General features: G+C 40.2%; 1 protein-coding gene across 1 annotated transcript in view; it reads right to left on the bottom strand.

The window, feature by feature from the left end:
* LOC139532141 (low-density lipoprotein receptor-related protein 1B-like) overlaps nucleotides 1-12,251 on the bottom strand; it is a 208,340-nt gene extending 196,089 nt beyond the window's left edge. Inside the window, exon 1 of the mRNA XM_071329354.1 lies at nucleotides 11,989-12,251. Within this exon, the coding sequence (XP_071185455.1) occupies nucleotides 11,989-12,073 (85 nt within the window). The 5' untranslated portion in view covers nucleotides 12,074-12,251. The remainder of the gene's footprint in view (nucleotides 1-11,988) is intronic.
* Between the last annotated feature and the right edge of the window lie 4,586 nt (nucleotides 12,252-16,837).

Below are 16,837 nucleotides of genomic sequence, written 5' to 3'. Positions count from 1 at the left end.
GCGGCCGGAGTCCGCACCTTTGGAGGGGGGGTACTGTCACGCCCTGACCTTAGTTACTTTTTTTATGTCTCTATTTTGGTTTGGTCAGGGCGTGAGTTGGGGTGGGCATTCTAGGTGTTTTTTCTATGTTTTCTATTTCTATGTGTTTGGCCTGGTATGGTTCCCAATCAGAGGCAGCTGTCTATCGTTGTCTCTGATTGAGAACCATACTTAGGTAGCCTCATCCCACCTGTGTTTCGTGGGTTGTTGTTTCCTGTTGTGTGTCTGCACCAGCCAGAAATGTTTCGGTCGTTATTCTTTGTTATTTTTGTTATTTCAGTGTTCATTTAAATAATATGGACCCGTACCACGCTGCACCTTGGTCCTCTCCTTCCAACAGCCGTTACAATGTACCAATATACAGGACTGATCAAAGCAGATTACAGATCACAGATGAAAATGGCATCAATAGGACAAACATATGGTTTTTGATAAAATCGTGGATAAACAAACTTGGGAATAAGGCTGTAAAAGCGAAGTGCTCTTAAGCAAAAGATGTCTATGAATATGTTCGAAACACGTTTAAATGTCTCAACGAAACCTGAACTTGAACTAGAAATCTAGAAAATGGCATTAAAAGGCATTAAAGCACAACCTTTCTCTTTGCTTTTGATCTGATCAATATTAAATTCCAGTTTCAATCATTTGATATAATCTGCATGGACATCATTTGAGCAGTAAGTTCTCCCTGCTTAATTGGGTGGCGGTGCTCGGCACTCTGCACCTTGAAGCTGGTGCCATAAGGTCAAGTCGTGGAAAATGAATTGTATTTTATTAATGCAGCGAAGGAGAGAGAGAGAGGCACTAATGATAAAGACCACTTAGCAGCAAATTAAGAAGAATCCTGGTGATTGATGACATAAATGGAATACTGATCTGGGTGTTGTTGTGAATATCTAGATTTCAGAGTCCATTATCTCAACACATTTAAGTAGGCTAATTACCATTTCAAGGACAAGGAGGATACAGGATCAACTTCTCCTAGTGAGATGGTTGTCATCCATTTTCAAACAAAGGACAAATGAAATATGCTCTATATCCCCTTTTATAACTGTGGATTCAGGGATGGTGCATTGCAGAGCAAATGTGCATTATAGTGTTACAAAAGGCTAACAGCCTCTTTGAGACAGAAGTGGGCTTAATTCATTGCAACCTGATGCAACCCAAGCTTACTGCTCGCTCTCTCTCTCTCTTTCTCTCTCTCTCTCTCGCATTCTCTTTCTTTCTCTCTCTCGCATTCTCTTTCTCTCTCTCTCTTTCTCTCTCTCTCTCTCTCTCTCTCTCTCTCTCTCTCTCTCTCTCTCTCTCACATTGTCTTTCTCTCTCTCTCTCTTTCTTTCTCTCGCTCTCTCTCTCTCTCTCGCATTCTCTCTCTCTCTCTCTCTCTCTCTCTCTCTCTCTCTCTCTCTCTGTCTATATCCCTCTCTCTCACTCTCCCTCTCTTCTTTTTCCTTCTATTTCACCCTGGGCACTCAGGAGGATGTGTGCCCATGCAGAAGCAGAGTACAGACTTTTAAGGGGTCTGTCAGGAATGACTTTTCATATAAAGAAGTACAATTCCATGGAATTATATTTTGTGTTTCTTCAGTGTAGATAGCCCACATACATACATGAAATCCAGAACAACACACACCCACATGCACGCACGCACACACACACACACACACCACACAACACACACCACACCACACACACACCACACACACACACACACACACACACAGGATGTTGCTATTAAGCACGAGAATGTTATTGTGATGCAGTGATGATTTATTACAGTCTGACGGGGGAACAAAGCGACCCACTTGGAGGATAATTAGAAATGGGCTGAAACACGACATCATCAATGTTTACCCTCTTTTACACTTCTATAACTGTGATTACTTCTTCTTCTTTTTTGGTGCTAAATATTAACCAAAATCAGATCGACGACGACACCTGCTAGAGGAGTCTAGACAGTGTAAAGTCTGAAGTACTGTTTGAGAATAGGTCATAAGGTCATAAAGACATAAACATAGCACCATAAGGTCATAGCACCATAAGGTCATCGCACCACAAAGTCATAGCATCATAAGGGCATAAGGTCACACAATAACAGTATTGTACTGTCCTACAATTGCATCAAACAAGTATTTAACCCTCAAGCTACCGTCTAGGGTCTTTTTGACCCCAGAGGCATATTTGTGATCATAGCCCAAAGGTGGTTTATTCAATTGTTCCACATGTTCATGATTTTGTCATTCAACTTGTTGTAAACAAATCTAAATCATTGCTTAGTGTTTCCGTATCAATTTTATTTATTTTTTTAAATTCAAGTCCTTTAGGGTAATTTAGACCCCAGCCAAAACCACCCAATTCTGCCTATAGTAATTTTATAAGTAGGACCTTTATTTGAATGAGCCAATTGGAAGCTGGGGATGTTTAGGTGGCCATGATGGCGTGAGGGCCAGCTTGGGAATTTAGCCAGGACACCGGTGTTTTTATTTAATTAAATTTTTTAAATATTTATTCAACTAGGCAAGTAAGTAAAGAACAAATTCATATTTTCAATGACGGCCTTGGAATAGTGGGTTAACTGCCTTGTTCAGGGGCAGAACGACAGATTTTTACCTTGTCAGCTCAGGGATTCGATCTTGCAACCTTTCGGTTACTGGTCCAATGCTCTAACCACTAGGCCACCTGCCGTTAACAAGCCTACTCTTTCCATGAGAGCCATGAGATTTTTTGGTGACCACAGAAAGTCAGGACATCCGTTTAACGTCCCATCCAAAAGACGGATTATGTCATCAGAGGATGATTTTGACCAGATGGACAGATCACCTTCAGAGATGGAGAACCTTAATGTACTCACCTATGAATATAACTGTATAACTAAGTATGACCAGATCTCCAGAATGAGTGAAGCATCTATGAACGTTTGAACATCTTGAAGAACAAGCTGGCCTTAATGGCCATGTACTATCTCCACCCGGCACAACCAGAAGAGGACTGGCCACCCCTCAGAGCCTGGTTCCTCTCTAGGTTTCTTCCTAAGTTCCTGCCTTTCTAAGGAGTTTTTCCTAGCCACCATGCTTCTACATGTGCATTGCTTGCTGTTGGGGTTTTAGGCTGGGTTTCTGTGTAGCACTTTGTGACATCTGCTGATGTAAAAAGGGCTTCATAAATAAATTATATTTATTGATTGATTGATTGACCATGTACAAAATCTAAATGACCTTAGATATATGCTTAATTGCAGTCAATACAGCTCAAAAGGCTATGTCAGTGGCATGCTTACTTGGTAAAACTGTAATACAGAAACCAACTACCCATGAATATACACATAGGGGGTGCATTTTCACACAGGTTTTACGCCAGTGTTTTACCCAAAAGGCAAAAACATTTCTGTTTCCATTTATGCTGGCCAGCACCCGTGTCTCACTGCACTCTTAAAAAAACAAAGAAAAGGGTTCTATTGCTTTCTTCATATATGTCACCCCTAACCTTTTTGTAGGGTTCTTTGATCAGAACTCCAGGGGTTCTTCTTCACCGAACCAAAACTGGTTCCATATAGAACCGTTGGGTTCCATATAGGGTTCCATATATGGTTCTATATAGGGGTCTATATGGAACCAATTTCTGTTTTATATAGAACCGTAAGGGCTGCCATATATGAAGCAAACATAGAACCATTTTTGGTTCTATCCAGAACCTTTTTCTCTAGGAGTGTGGGCCATGGCTCCGGCAGACCTGCTCTTACCTGGGACCAAAGCCAGGCCACTGGTACTTTTCAGCCTGCATTTACATAACAATGGCTAACTGTAACCTTTAACACTTTCTCACAAAGCAACTGTTTTGATTATGCAGAGGTTGTTGATTCTGCTCTTCACAAGTCCTTACTGTCAGCCCTAGCTATGGAAACAACAATGTCCCTAGTATAACATAATGGTGTCACACTGGTGTTACAGTTGAAAAGCAGCATTTATGCTGTGTTGGTGTGTATTATCAGAAAAAAAAAGATTATACTGAAAATATTCTATAAACACCAGAATTCCTATAATATCCTCCAATATTCTATATGTGTAACTTACTATGTATGATAAGCTATACCATTCGGTTTGAAGTGAATTTGAGGATTTGGGTATGCTTTTTGAAACATCCTGTCATAGGCTGTACCACCATTGTTTCAATAACAGCAATGCTAATGCTGACTGTGGGGTAAATTACACTTAAAAAACGAAGCCATATTTTGGTCAATGTCTCCCAGGACCACTTTTTTAACTGAATTGAATCACTTTTTGTCAGTAGAATTATGATTATTTTAAATGTTGGTCAACTGCCACTTTAAATGGCAGTCGTTGATACCACATAAATACAACAAAATAAATATTTACTTCACAATTCTGAAAACGAAATGATAATTTAATCAAATGATGGTAAACATGTTTTTTTTTAGTACTATTGTGTATTGTACATTGGAAAACAGCTGCACATTTTCAAAAAAATATGCTAATTAAATGTAATTTTGCTAAAATAACAGTATGTTTTGGTCATTTTTTTTCTTCAGATAACATTAATTACATGTGTAACGATGTTTTGATAAGAAATAAGTTGATACTTTGTGATGATTGTTTCTTTTTCCAAAAGTTTGTTATTGGGGTCAAAATGACCCCAGTTGGTAATCGATGTATGCAAAATATGTTAGTAGCTTGAGGGTTAAACGTGTAGCAGTAATGGTATAATGTAAATGTATGTCACAACTTGTTTTTTAGAAGTAAGAGTATATTACTAATATACAAATTAGTATACAAATATACTAATATATACTAATATATATTAATATACTAATATATAATATACTATATATAGCTATCTTAGTTACTTTACACACTTTGCCAAATGTTCAATTGTCCTATACCACCTTACATTCAAATATTCAGGAACTGACCTCCAAGACAAACATTCATTCTGTGATTCGTTTTAAAGTGTCACCTCTCAGCATATCAGAAAAAGCCTTTTAATTTAACCATTTAACCTTTGTAGAGGAAAGATCCTTGAATTCCTCCTAGTTTAGACACACATAGGCCTATAGCCAGGCTTTGCTTCAACCCTCATCGGGGAGAGAGGCGGTACAGTAATATTTAATAGGCTAAAATCTCCACTGCTATTTCTCTGGAGGATACGGTGCCTCAATTCATATCTGAGTCCTTGGAAGAAAAGTTATTACTGTGCTTTCGTCCCAAATGGCACCCTATTCCATACATGGGCCCTGGTCAAAAGTAGTGCACTGTGTAGGGAATAGGGTCCCATTTACAAGATTCTGAGCTGTGACATTCCATTGGTTCAGCTACATTGGATTGGGCCAACTAGTCTGTCGGGATGATAAGCACAAAACGCTTCCGTCCACTTAACCATGAAGGAGATGCATAGATAGTGCTGCCAATGTGTGGCATGAGGTACTTGCTGTTACACACTTGAAAATGTGGAGGCTCAAAATGCACCGTAACTGTACAGTGAATTAGGTAATGTACCACAGCCACCAAGGCTGCCAGAAAACTTGTGGCGAGACAGCATTTGCCCCAGTTCTTTTCAATCTGGTTCTGCACCGCCAAACCACTTTTAAAGAGGCAGCACCAAACACGTTTACCAGACATATTCATTAGTTTATGTGATTGGGGGGAAAAATGCAATGGAAAAGAAAGCAGGCGTTTCTTATTGGACAAGTTGACATAGTATCTCCCCCAACTTTAGCCTGTTTGCCTTTGTTTTGTCTAGTGAATACAACCCTGTTACTGGGAATTCACACGGTAACCCCCACGCTCACTGCGACTGGTGGATTCACTTATCAGTCACAGTGGTTTCCTAGCTACAGCCCACAGAGCCTTATCAACCACGCCTCTCAACAACCAGTTTGGTTGCACCAGCACCTCGTTGTTTGACTCGGCACTCGGTTAGTGCTATCCGGGTTCCTTGGGACATCTCTACTCTAAACCCTAACCCTAACCATAACCCTTACCTTAACCATTTAAAATGTCAACTTCAATGGGGTAAAGTTAGTGTTGAGACATCCCAAGCATCCTGATAGCACTGACTCTCTGCACTCTGCACTGTTTAATTAATGTCATATGTACAGTATATACTGTATTCTAGTCAATGCCATCTTATTCAACTATTGCTGTATATATACATTATTCTATCCTTCAGATATACAAAATAATCTATCCACGTACTGTCCATGATGTCTATATTGTCTGTACATCCCATCACATACAGTACCAGTCAAAAGTGTGGACACACCTACTCATTTCAGGGTTTTTCTTTATTATTACTATTTTGTATATTGTAGAATAATAGTGACGACATGGAAACTTTGAAATAACACATATGGCATCATGTAGTAACCAAAAAAGTGTTAAACAGATCAAAATACATTTAATTTATTTGTGATTCCTCAAAGTAGCCAACCGTTGCCTTGATGACAGCTTTGCACTCTCAAGCAGCTTCATGAGGTAGTCACCTGGAATGCATTTCAATTAACAGGTGTGTCTTGTTAAAAGTACATTTGTGGAATTTCTTTCCTTCTTAATGCGTTTTTGCTAATCAGTTGTGCTGTGACAAGGTATTCAGAAGATAGCCCTATTTGGTAAAAGACTAAGTCCATATTATGGCAAGAACAGCTCAAATAAGCAAAGGGAAACGACAGTCCAGCATTACTTTAAGACATGAAGGTCAGTCAATATGGAAAATGTCAATAACTTTTAAAGTTTCTTTCAAATGCAATGGCAAAAACCATCAAGCGCTATGATGAAACTGGCTCTCATGAGGACCGCCACAGGAAAGGAAGAACCAGAGTTACATCTGCTGCAGAAGATAAATTCATTCGAGTTAACTGCACATCAGATTGCAGCCCAAAGAAATGCTTCACAGAGTTCAAGTAACAGACACATGTCAACATCAACTGTTCAGAGGAGACTGTGGGAATCAGGCCTTAATGGTCGAATTGCTGCTAAAGGACACCAATAAGAAGAAGAGACTTGCTTGGGCCAAGAAACACAAGCTTTGGACTTTAGACCGGTGGAAATCTGTTCTTTGGTCTGATGAGTCCAAATTTGAGATTTTTTTTGTTGTTGAGATTTTTCACCTACTCTTTCTGAGACACAGAGTAGGTGAACGGATGATCTCCGGAGGTATGATGGTGTGGGGGTGCTTTGCTGGTGACACTGTCAGTGATTTATTTAGAATTTAAGGCACACTTAACCAGCATGGCTACCACAGCATTCTGCAGCAATACGCCATCCCATCTGGTTTGCGCTTAGTGTGACTATCATTTGTTTTTTAACAGGACAATGACCCAAAACACACCTCCAGGCTGTGTAAGGGCTATTTGACCAAGAAGGAGAGTGATGGAGTGCTGCATCAGATGACCTGGCCTCCACAATCACCCGACCTCAACCCAATTGAGATGGTTTAGAATGAGTTGGACCACATACTGAAGGAAAAGCAGCCAACAAGTGCTTAGCATATGTGGGAACTCCTTCAAGACTGTTGGAAAAGCATTCCTCGTGAAGCTGGTTGAGAGAATGCCAAGATTGTTTAAAGCTGTCATCAAGGCAAAGGGTGGCTACCTTGAAGAATCTAAAATCTAAAATATATTTTGATTTGTTTAACACTTTTTTGGTTTCTACAATGTAGAAAATAGTACAAATAAAGAAAAACGCTTGAATGAGTAGGTGTGTCCAATCTTTTGACTGGTACTGTATACGTATATATTTATACTCCGGACTCCGACATTGCTCATCCTATTATTTATATATTTCTTAATTCCACTTTTAGATCTGTGTGTATTGTTGTGCATTATTAAATATTACTGCACTACTGGAGCTAGGAACACAAGCGTTTCTCTACACCTGCAATAACATCTGCTAAATATATGGATGTGACCAATAAAATTTGATTTGATTTGACTTGGTTTCTTTCTTTGTTCACGCTCCTCTCTGATCTGTGGAATCTGACTTTGTGAATGTGTTATCTAGTGGAAACTCTCCTCTCCTGTCTGCCTGGTTTCCTGCCGCATGATAGAGTGAACACACATTTTCATGAAAAACAAGGTATGTGTTAATAAAAGCAGTTTAAAAAAGCAGCTGAGTTGTCCTCTAAAACTATCTAGAATGATCCAATCTATAGCTAGCTAACAAAACTACTAACGTTTTTAGAGTAGGCTAGCTAAATAGCTAGGTAGCTAACATTAGCTAGCTAGTTTTATGCAATCATGCAGCCAGCAGCTAACCAGTATTGTTCGTTGGCATATTATTTGATTTCCACTGCTGGTAAATACAAACAAATGTTTTTGTTCAAAGTACAAAACCTACAAATTCTGCCACAGAGCAGTCTACACAGACAATATGAACACATTTGTCCAACCTCAACAGATGTATGGCAAATGCAGAAATATAGAATTGATGGTTTCTAGCACCACCATAACTTTCACAAATACAGAGACAAGCAGCCATCATGACATCGGTCTTTTCAACTAGCGAGTGCATAGTGACACCTACTGTTATGAACTGGTAATGCAGGTTTGGTTAGAATAGAGTGCTATAGAAATGGGGGATATTATTTTCAATGAAAATGTTGAAAGTAGCTGATTTAATGATTGAATATATGAATTCTAAAGGCAATCAGTTCCTACAGTGAGCACCAGGGAACCAATCTCTGGTGGGCCAGATAGAGACCAAGACAACAACACAAGCATATTTGTTTTATGACTTACACATAAAGAATTGTGTTCAATGTAACCCTCCCTGCCTTGTTACAAAGTGTACAGTCTTGGCCAAAAGTTTTGAGAATGACACAAATATACATTTTCCCAAAGTCTGCTGCCTCAGTTTGTATGATGGCAATTTGCAAATACTCCAGCATGTTATGAAGGGTGATCAGATGAATTGCAATTAATTGCAAAGTCCCTATTTGCCTTGCAAATGAACTGAATCCCCAAAAACATTTCCACTGCATTTCAGCCCTGCCACAAAAGGACCAGCTGACATCATGTCAGTGATTTTCTCGTTAACACATGCGTGAGTGTTGACGAAGACAAGGCTGGAGATCACTCTGTCATGCTGATTGAGTTCGAATAACAGACTGGAAGCTTCAAAGGAGGGTGGTGCCTGGAATCATTGTTCTACTCTGTCAACCATGGTTACCTGCAAGGAAACACATCCCGTCATCATTGCTTTGCACAAAAAGGGCTTCACAGGCAAGGATATTGCTGCCAGTAAGATTGCACCTAAATCAACCATTTATCGGATCATCAAGAACTTCAAGGAGAGCGGTTCAAATGTTGTGAAGAATGCTTCAGGGCCTCCAAGAAAGTCCATCAAGCGCCAGGACGGGATCCTACAGTTGATCGGGGCACCACCAGTACAGAGCTTGCTCAGGAATGGCAGCAGGCAGGTGTGAGTGCATCTGCACGCACAGTGAGGCGAAGACTTTTGGAGGATGGCCTGGTGTCAAGAAGGGCAGCAAAGAAGCCACTTCTCTCCAGGAAAAACATCAGGGACAGACTGATATTCTGCAAAAGGTACAGGGATTGGACTGCTGAGGACTGGGGTAAAGTCATTTTCTCTGATGAATCTCCTTTCTGATTGTTTGGGGCATCCGGAAAAAAAGCTTGTCCGGAGAAGACAAGGTGAGCGCTACCATCAGACCTGTGTCATGCCAAAAGTAAAGCATCCTGAGACCATTCATGTGTGGGGTTGCTTCTCAGCCAAGGGAGTGGGCTCACTCACAATTTTGCCTAAGAACACAGCCATGAATAAAGAATGGTACCAACACATCCTCCGAGAGCAACTTCTCCCAACCATCCAGGAACAGTTTGGTGACGAACAATGCCTTTTCCAGCATGATGGAGCACCTTGCCATAAGGTATAATTGATAACTAAGTGGCTCGGGGAACAAAATATCGATATTTTGTGTCCATGGCCAGGAAACTCCCCAGACCTTAATCCCATTGAGAACTTGTGGTCAATCCTCAAGAGGCGGGTGGACAAACAAAACCCCACAAATTCTGACAAACTCAAAGCATTGATTATGCAAGAATGGGCTGCCATCAGTCAGGATGTGGCCCAGAAGTTAATTGACAGCATGCCAGGGCGGATTGCAGAGGTCTTGAAAAAGAAGGGTCAACACTGCAAATATTGACTCTTTGCATCAACTTCATGAAATTGTCAATAAAAGCCTTTGACACTTATGAAATGCTTGTAATTATACTTCAGCATTCCATAGTAACATCTGCCAAAAATATCTAAAGACACAAATCAAAAGCAGCAAACTTTGTGGAAATTAATATTTGTTTCATTCTCAAACGTTTTGGCCACGACTGTATAGTGTTACATGTAACCATGCTTTACACAAAGCTTACATAATTAATAATTGCAGAAGAGCTTTGTAATCAGATGAACAAATAAAAGGTTTTATGACATAAAATGAATTTTTTATTTATTTCAAATATTTATTTTTCAAAGTCTACTGATTAACATTGTGTGTGTGTGTATAGAGTGAAATTAATATTTAAAGACATTGACAAATGTTTTGCATAACACAGCCCTGCTATAGTAAACTACAGAATGTAGTGCATTCAGAAAGTGTTCACACCTCTGGACTTTTTCCACATTTTGTTGTGAGATTTAGTGGCACTGGCCTTTGTTGTCCAATGTAATCGTTGTCTCTGGCTCGTGACAAGGCTTGTGGTCGTTCGAACGGGTTTGATCCACCTTAGGTCAGGAGTGTTTCCAATTCACATGACCCGACAAGAAAAAACCCAGCCCTATAGTCATAGCACAGATGATAAGGGACGCGATCTATAGCAATAACATTTTGTCATAGCCTACGAATAGTACACAGAGTTTTACCTGACCAGGTCATAAGACCAGGAAAAACTCCATGCCCCAGAAAAAACACAAATTCATTTTGCCATACCATTTTCTTTAACCTGTGGTGTCACCTCTGCAAGCCACTGAAAACATGTATGGAAGGAACAGATCTATTTCTGTCTGAGTATGTTTACTCCATATTCTCTATCATTAAGACACAATTCGTATTTGCTAAGGCAGCAACGGAGTTGTCAATATTGGATTACCTCTATAAAAAAAGTCGACTGTGGATAAACTGTAATGATGGTTGGTCGTTTATGGTCGATCTAGTGTTGGACGTAAGGTCTTCCTCCGGCAGTAGCCTAGCCCATATTTCAGAGGTTGATATTGGTCGGGCAGGCTAAACAGGTGAGCATGTAATGAACAAGCTGACCAGATGAGTTTCATTAACCAGTAGCCAGTATCTTAGTGGACATAGTGACGTTGAGCAGGTATACAGCCTACGATCGTATTTGAGTATTTGGTACCTTTGTATGGAGTTTCTTTGCGTGATTATTGTTTTTCATGGATACATGTTCAACTGCATATAGCCCTGAACATTAGCAAATAATGATTAATTAATTCCCATCTGTTATACATATATTTCAACAAGCCCGTATTGTTAAGCCTTTGCAACAAAATGGTTCATGTGGGTGGGTTATAAAGTTAAAACCACAAAAGGAAAGTGGTAGCCTACCTAATGCTCAGTTATACAATATCAAAGAATCATATGTTATTTGGGTTAAATCACTAGATGAATAGAGCAGACTTCTGTTCATCTTCTGCATCATGCATGTTATCTATAATAATAGCATACAAAAACTTCCATGAGAATTCGCATTATTAGTGACAGTGCACATCACACACGTAATGAAGAGATTTCAGAGATTTGTTACACGGCTTGCTAAAGAACACAACACATAGGCCTACATGACAAAAAAGCCAAGGACAAGGTCATAAAATGATTTTGGAAATCTATGATTGTGATGTGATGATGATGATGATGATAAGATACTAATAGATGGCTTTTCGACAGTAATAGCACAACATGAACTTGTTTTACCTTGATCTGCCCCCGCAGTTGTCAGCATTTTAGCAATTTGAAATAATCCCGATATGGTCAAAAAAGCTAAAATAAAGTCGGACATCGTTGCGGATCAAAACTGGCCGCAGCACTTCATCCACTCACGTCCTGGTCCGGTTATAAACGTTCAGAAATGTCAAATGAAGATAGCCACTTCGCTTGTCACGTAAACCTTTCCGTTTTACCTATACCTCTTCCCAGCTGTATGTGATCGAGTGGAGGACACTGTGAAAGCATGCGAGAGATAGAAAAGGTAGGAGGGGAGGAAGGCGGGAGGGAGTTAGGGCTACCGGCGCGTGGAGATAATGTTTCTAACACTTTTCAATACTGAGGGTCTACATTACATAGCCTGGCCTCTCATTTGTAAACGTGACGATATTTCTCGTGTGTGTGTGTGTGTGTGTGTGTGAGAGAGAGAGAGAGAGAGAGAGAGAGAGAGAGAGAGAGAGCGAGCGCGAGACAGACTATAATTTAATTGACAGTAGGGAATTACATACATGTTTCTCTTCACCTTCATCTACAGTAGTGTATTTTAAGAATTGTCGGTAATATTGAGGTACACAAATCTCAGCACTTTTAAAGGGATACTGTTTTCCAGAAGAAGTATTGGATTATTTAGTCCAGGGTTTCCTAAACTTAGTGGTGTAAAGTACTTAAGTAAAGATAATTTAAAGTACTACTTAAGTCTTTTTTGGGGGTATCTGTACTTTACTTTACTATTTATATTTTCGACAACTTTTACTTTTACTACATTCCTAAAATAATGTACTTTTACTCCATGCATTTTCCCTGACACCCAATAAGTACTTGTTACATTTTGACAGGAAATTTGTCCAATTCACACACTTATCAAGAAAACATTCCTGGTCATCCCTACTGCCTCTGATCTGGCGGACTCACTAAACACATTCTTTGTTTGTAAATGAATGTCAGAGTGTTGTAGTGTACCCCTGGCCATCCATAAATAAATAAAAAAACAAGAAAATTGTGATGTCTGGTTTGCGTAATATAAGGGATTTGAAATTACTCATATTTTTACTTTTATTTTAGATGCTTAAGTACATTTTAGCAATTCCATTTACTTTTGATACTTAAGTATATTTAAAACCAAATATTGTTAGACTTTTACTCAAGTTGTATTTTGCTAGGTCTTTCACTTTTGCTTTAGTCATTTTCTATTAAAGTATCTTTACTTTTACTCACGTATGACTTTTGAGTACTTTTTTCACCACTGCCTAAACTCGGCTTTGCCCCTCCCCCCAGAAAATGTGCACTGGGGACGATGATGATGACCTAGGACCAGGTTTTTGGGAAATCCTGATTTAGTCCAGCAATCTGAGTGACTAAGGGTTTCTTATCTGCAGGGCCCATTGTGTATATGAACCCCTTTTTAGTCTGTTAAAATCATTAGTCTCCTCTCCTTTCCTCTCCTCTCAGTCAAGTCCCACCACTGTGCCTGCCAGATCTTAAACTGTAATGATTCAGCCACTGTCTGATCTCTCTGGTTTGGTTTCCCCTGAGGAGATGCAGCAGGATGGTCCCTCCATTCTCTCTATTAGCCTGTGGCAGCCCCACTCTCCATGCCCTTTTTCAAATATGGAATATGCAGGCCAGGGGCAGCCTAAAGACACAGATAAAATACCCCAACTGATGTGGAGGTAATAATGTAGTGTAATTGCAAAACTATTCACTGTATGTCAATGCAGTGTGTATGTGTGTGTGTGTCAAAGGTCAAGGTCAAATAGGGGGTGCTTATATTTGTCCTGTTTCACTGCATGTACAAGTGGACAACCTGTACGAGTGTCAGGAAATGGAAATGTGTTTTTTGCATATCCCACTCCCTCTGAGACACCCTCAGAGTGGGATCACAGCCCATCTCATCACATCCCGTCTCATCCCATCTATCAGTTTTCAGAGATTATCATTCCTCACCCATATGCCCCTGATTGTTTACAGACTTGTGCTGGACCTGGGGTACTGGTACGGGGGCAGGCTCCTGAATTTCAATCGAGCACCACAAAGGAGGTCAGTGTCCTAGGAGGGAGTTAGCTAGCTGAGTGTTCCAGTCCCCCGGCGTAGTGGATGAACAGAAGCAGCTGCTGCCTGCCTTGCTAACTGTCTTATGCTACACTGGTGGAGCCCGAGCCACACCAGTGAAGCTTACAGTACAGCCTCAGTCAGAAGACAGACAGGTCCAGAGCGCAAGGGCCTTCTCCACCCCCTCCTGGGCAATCATAGAGATGAAGCACGGAAATTAGAAATGGCATCCAACATACACATCTAGAATCTCTTGTGGAAGGCTAATGTACCCAGCTTCTCTAGACCTGCAGCTTATCCTCACCCGTAGATGGAATTCCACTCCCTTGTCCTGGCTTGGCTTATGTGATATTTTAGGTTCCCTATTATCATGTTCCTCCAAATGAATAGTGTGCGGTACTTCGCTGCCCCCTACAGGGCTTTCATTTCATGTACACACAGAGAGAGAGAGCGAGAGAGAGAGCGAGAGAGAGAGAGAGAGCGATTTCACCCAGTAGTTCACTAGAATAAACACCATTGTAAATACAACCCATATTTATGTTTATTTATTTTCCCTTTTGTACTTTAACTTTTTGCACATCGCTACACTGTAAATAAACATAATATGACATTTGAAATGGCTTTATTCTTTTGTAACTTCTGTGAGTGTAATGTTTACTGTTCATTTGATTGTTTATTTCACTTTTGTTTATTATCTATTTCACTTGCTTTGGCAATGTTAACATATGTTTCCCATGCCAATAAAGCCCTTGAATTGAATTGAGAGAGAGAGAGAGAGAGAGAGAGAGAGAGAGAGAGAGAGAGAGAGAGAGAGAGAGAGAGAGAGAGAGAGAGAGAGAGAGAGAGAGAGAGAGAGAGAGAGAGAGAGAGAGAGAGAGAGAGAGATAGATAGATAGATAGAGAAAGAGACAGAGAGAGAGAAGATGAAAAAGATAGGACAAAATCCAATAAGAGAGACCAATTCCAGCATCACTGTCTAGAAGGCTAGCTGACAACCAGTCAATAGTGCTCAGTAAGGAGGCCATGTAGCCCATAAAGTTGCGTTATCCTCCATGTTTCTGAAGAAGAGGGCCCTGGAGACCTGTCCCAGCACAAAGCAGAGGCAGCAGAGAGCTCCTCTCTTCTTACAAATGAGCCACAGAAGAGTCCATTAAAACCATGGAGGTCAGCACTTGTCAGATCCCAACATACAGTAGAAGCTATCCAAGACCTTCAATACATAGCTGACATTGAAACAAAATAAAGTGATCTGTGTGAGTAGACTGCAATGGAGTGGGGGAGATAGAGGATAGTGGATACACTCTAAAAAAGTACACCATTTACTTTCAATTGTATTGTGAAGCGGTATAGATAAAGGATCTCTACACGTGTATGCTGCTTTCAGATATTGTTACAATGTGAGATGCTTGGGCTTGTTTGAAGAAGAGGAGTTCTGTTCGTGGTGAAAAAAAACAAAAGAAGCAAGGTTACCTCTGGGACAGCTCCATTGTATACAGTACTACAACAAACAACTATTCCCTATGTAGTGCACTACTTTTGACCAGGGCCCATATGGCTCTTGTCAAAAGTAGAGCACTATTTACAGGGGATAAGGTGGGTTTGAACCAACCTCTTCCTCAGCCTCTCCTTCTTCAGAATGGACTACTTCCTACATGAGACATTTTGATGTAATTGTCAGACAGATATCCCTCCTAAAGCAACCAAACATCCAAAATTAGCCATTTATAGCATGTAGAAGTGAAACAAATATGCAATGGCTTATTATGACGTTTTGAAGGGTTTGTATTTGACTACCCTTTATGACTGGTGCCTTAATGGAAGACTGGTTATTTGCTATGACACTGTTAAGCTAAGGATCACCTCCTGATGTCTGCAGCATTGAAGGGGATGATTTGTTCGAGGCAGTCTACCATTGGGATGCATGCAGTGAAGTAGCGCAAGGCCATGGGCAGAGAGAAACCTTTGCAGTTTCATAGCTAATCTCATGCTGTTCTACACATTTTGACATGGCACTGTGAGATCGCATAGGCAAAGAGCTCCTATACATTTTGAAAATATTTCATATTTTGTATTCGTTTTTTGTTTAAATGTTTTTATTAGTATTTTGCTTTTGAATAGCTAAATCACTATAGATTAAGTCTGGGTTACATCTATATGTTTCCTGCCCATGAATTTGAAAATCAGCTCTTTCAACATAGCTACTGTATGATACAAGTTTTCTCCTGTGGTACTGCATGTCAGTGGTAAACTTAAAGTTGGATAAGGGCTAGGGGAACGTGGTGAAGGAGGATTGGAGTTGAGATATTGTTCAATTGAGTAACTTTGTCTTGCTCTTCATGGCGCTGAATCTCCTCTCTCTAAATTGATCATGGAGCTTCCTGTAGGCTCAGTGCTGATTCCTTCTATTCGTTAACTATTAGGACTGGCAGAGGAAATGTCCACTATGAATGAAGATGAGAAATCGGTAACACTCAACTCCTATAGACTGACAGGTTAAATAGGCACCATCAGGAGACTTCCATCAGCTTGCCATGGAATACCATAGTACACTAATAAGTAGACATAATACGCATCGTGTTGTCTATTGTAAACTTGTAAGAAAGGTGGATCACGCTATTGACTTCATTCTCTATCTGTATGCAGGTGGGAAGACTGAGGAGCATAAAGACATTTACATTTCTCCAGCAGCATCAGGGGAAGGCAGTACAGCCTCCTAGAACCACTCAGAAAAGAACAGCCTATTAATACCTGACTTGCTCCCTCCTAGCTTTCACAGGGACAGAAATCATCT

The sequence above is a fragment of the Salvelinus alpinus genome, chromosome 10, assembly GCF_045679555.1.
Source record: "Salvelinus alpinus chromosome 10, SLU_Salpinus.1, whole genome shotgun sequence".
Taxonomy (NCBI): domain Eukaryota; kingdom Metazoa; phylum Chordata; class Actinopteri; order Salmoniformes; family Salmonidae; genus Salvelinus; species Salvelinus alpinus.
The sequence above is the reverse complement of the archived record's forward strand: the minus strand, read 5'-3'. Positions and strand labels throughout refer to the sequence as shown.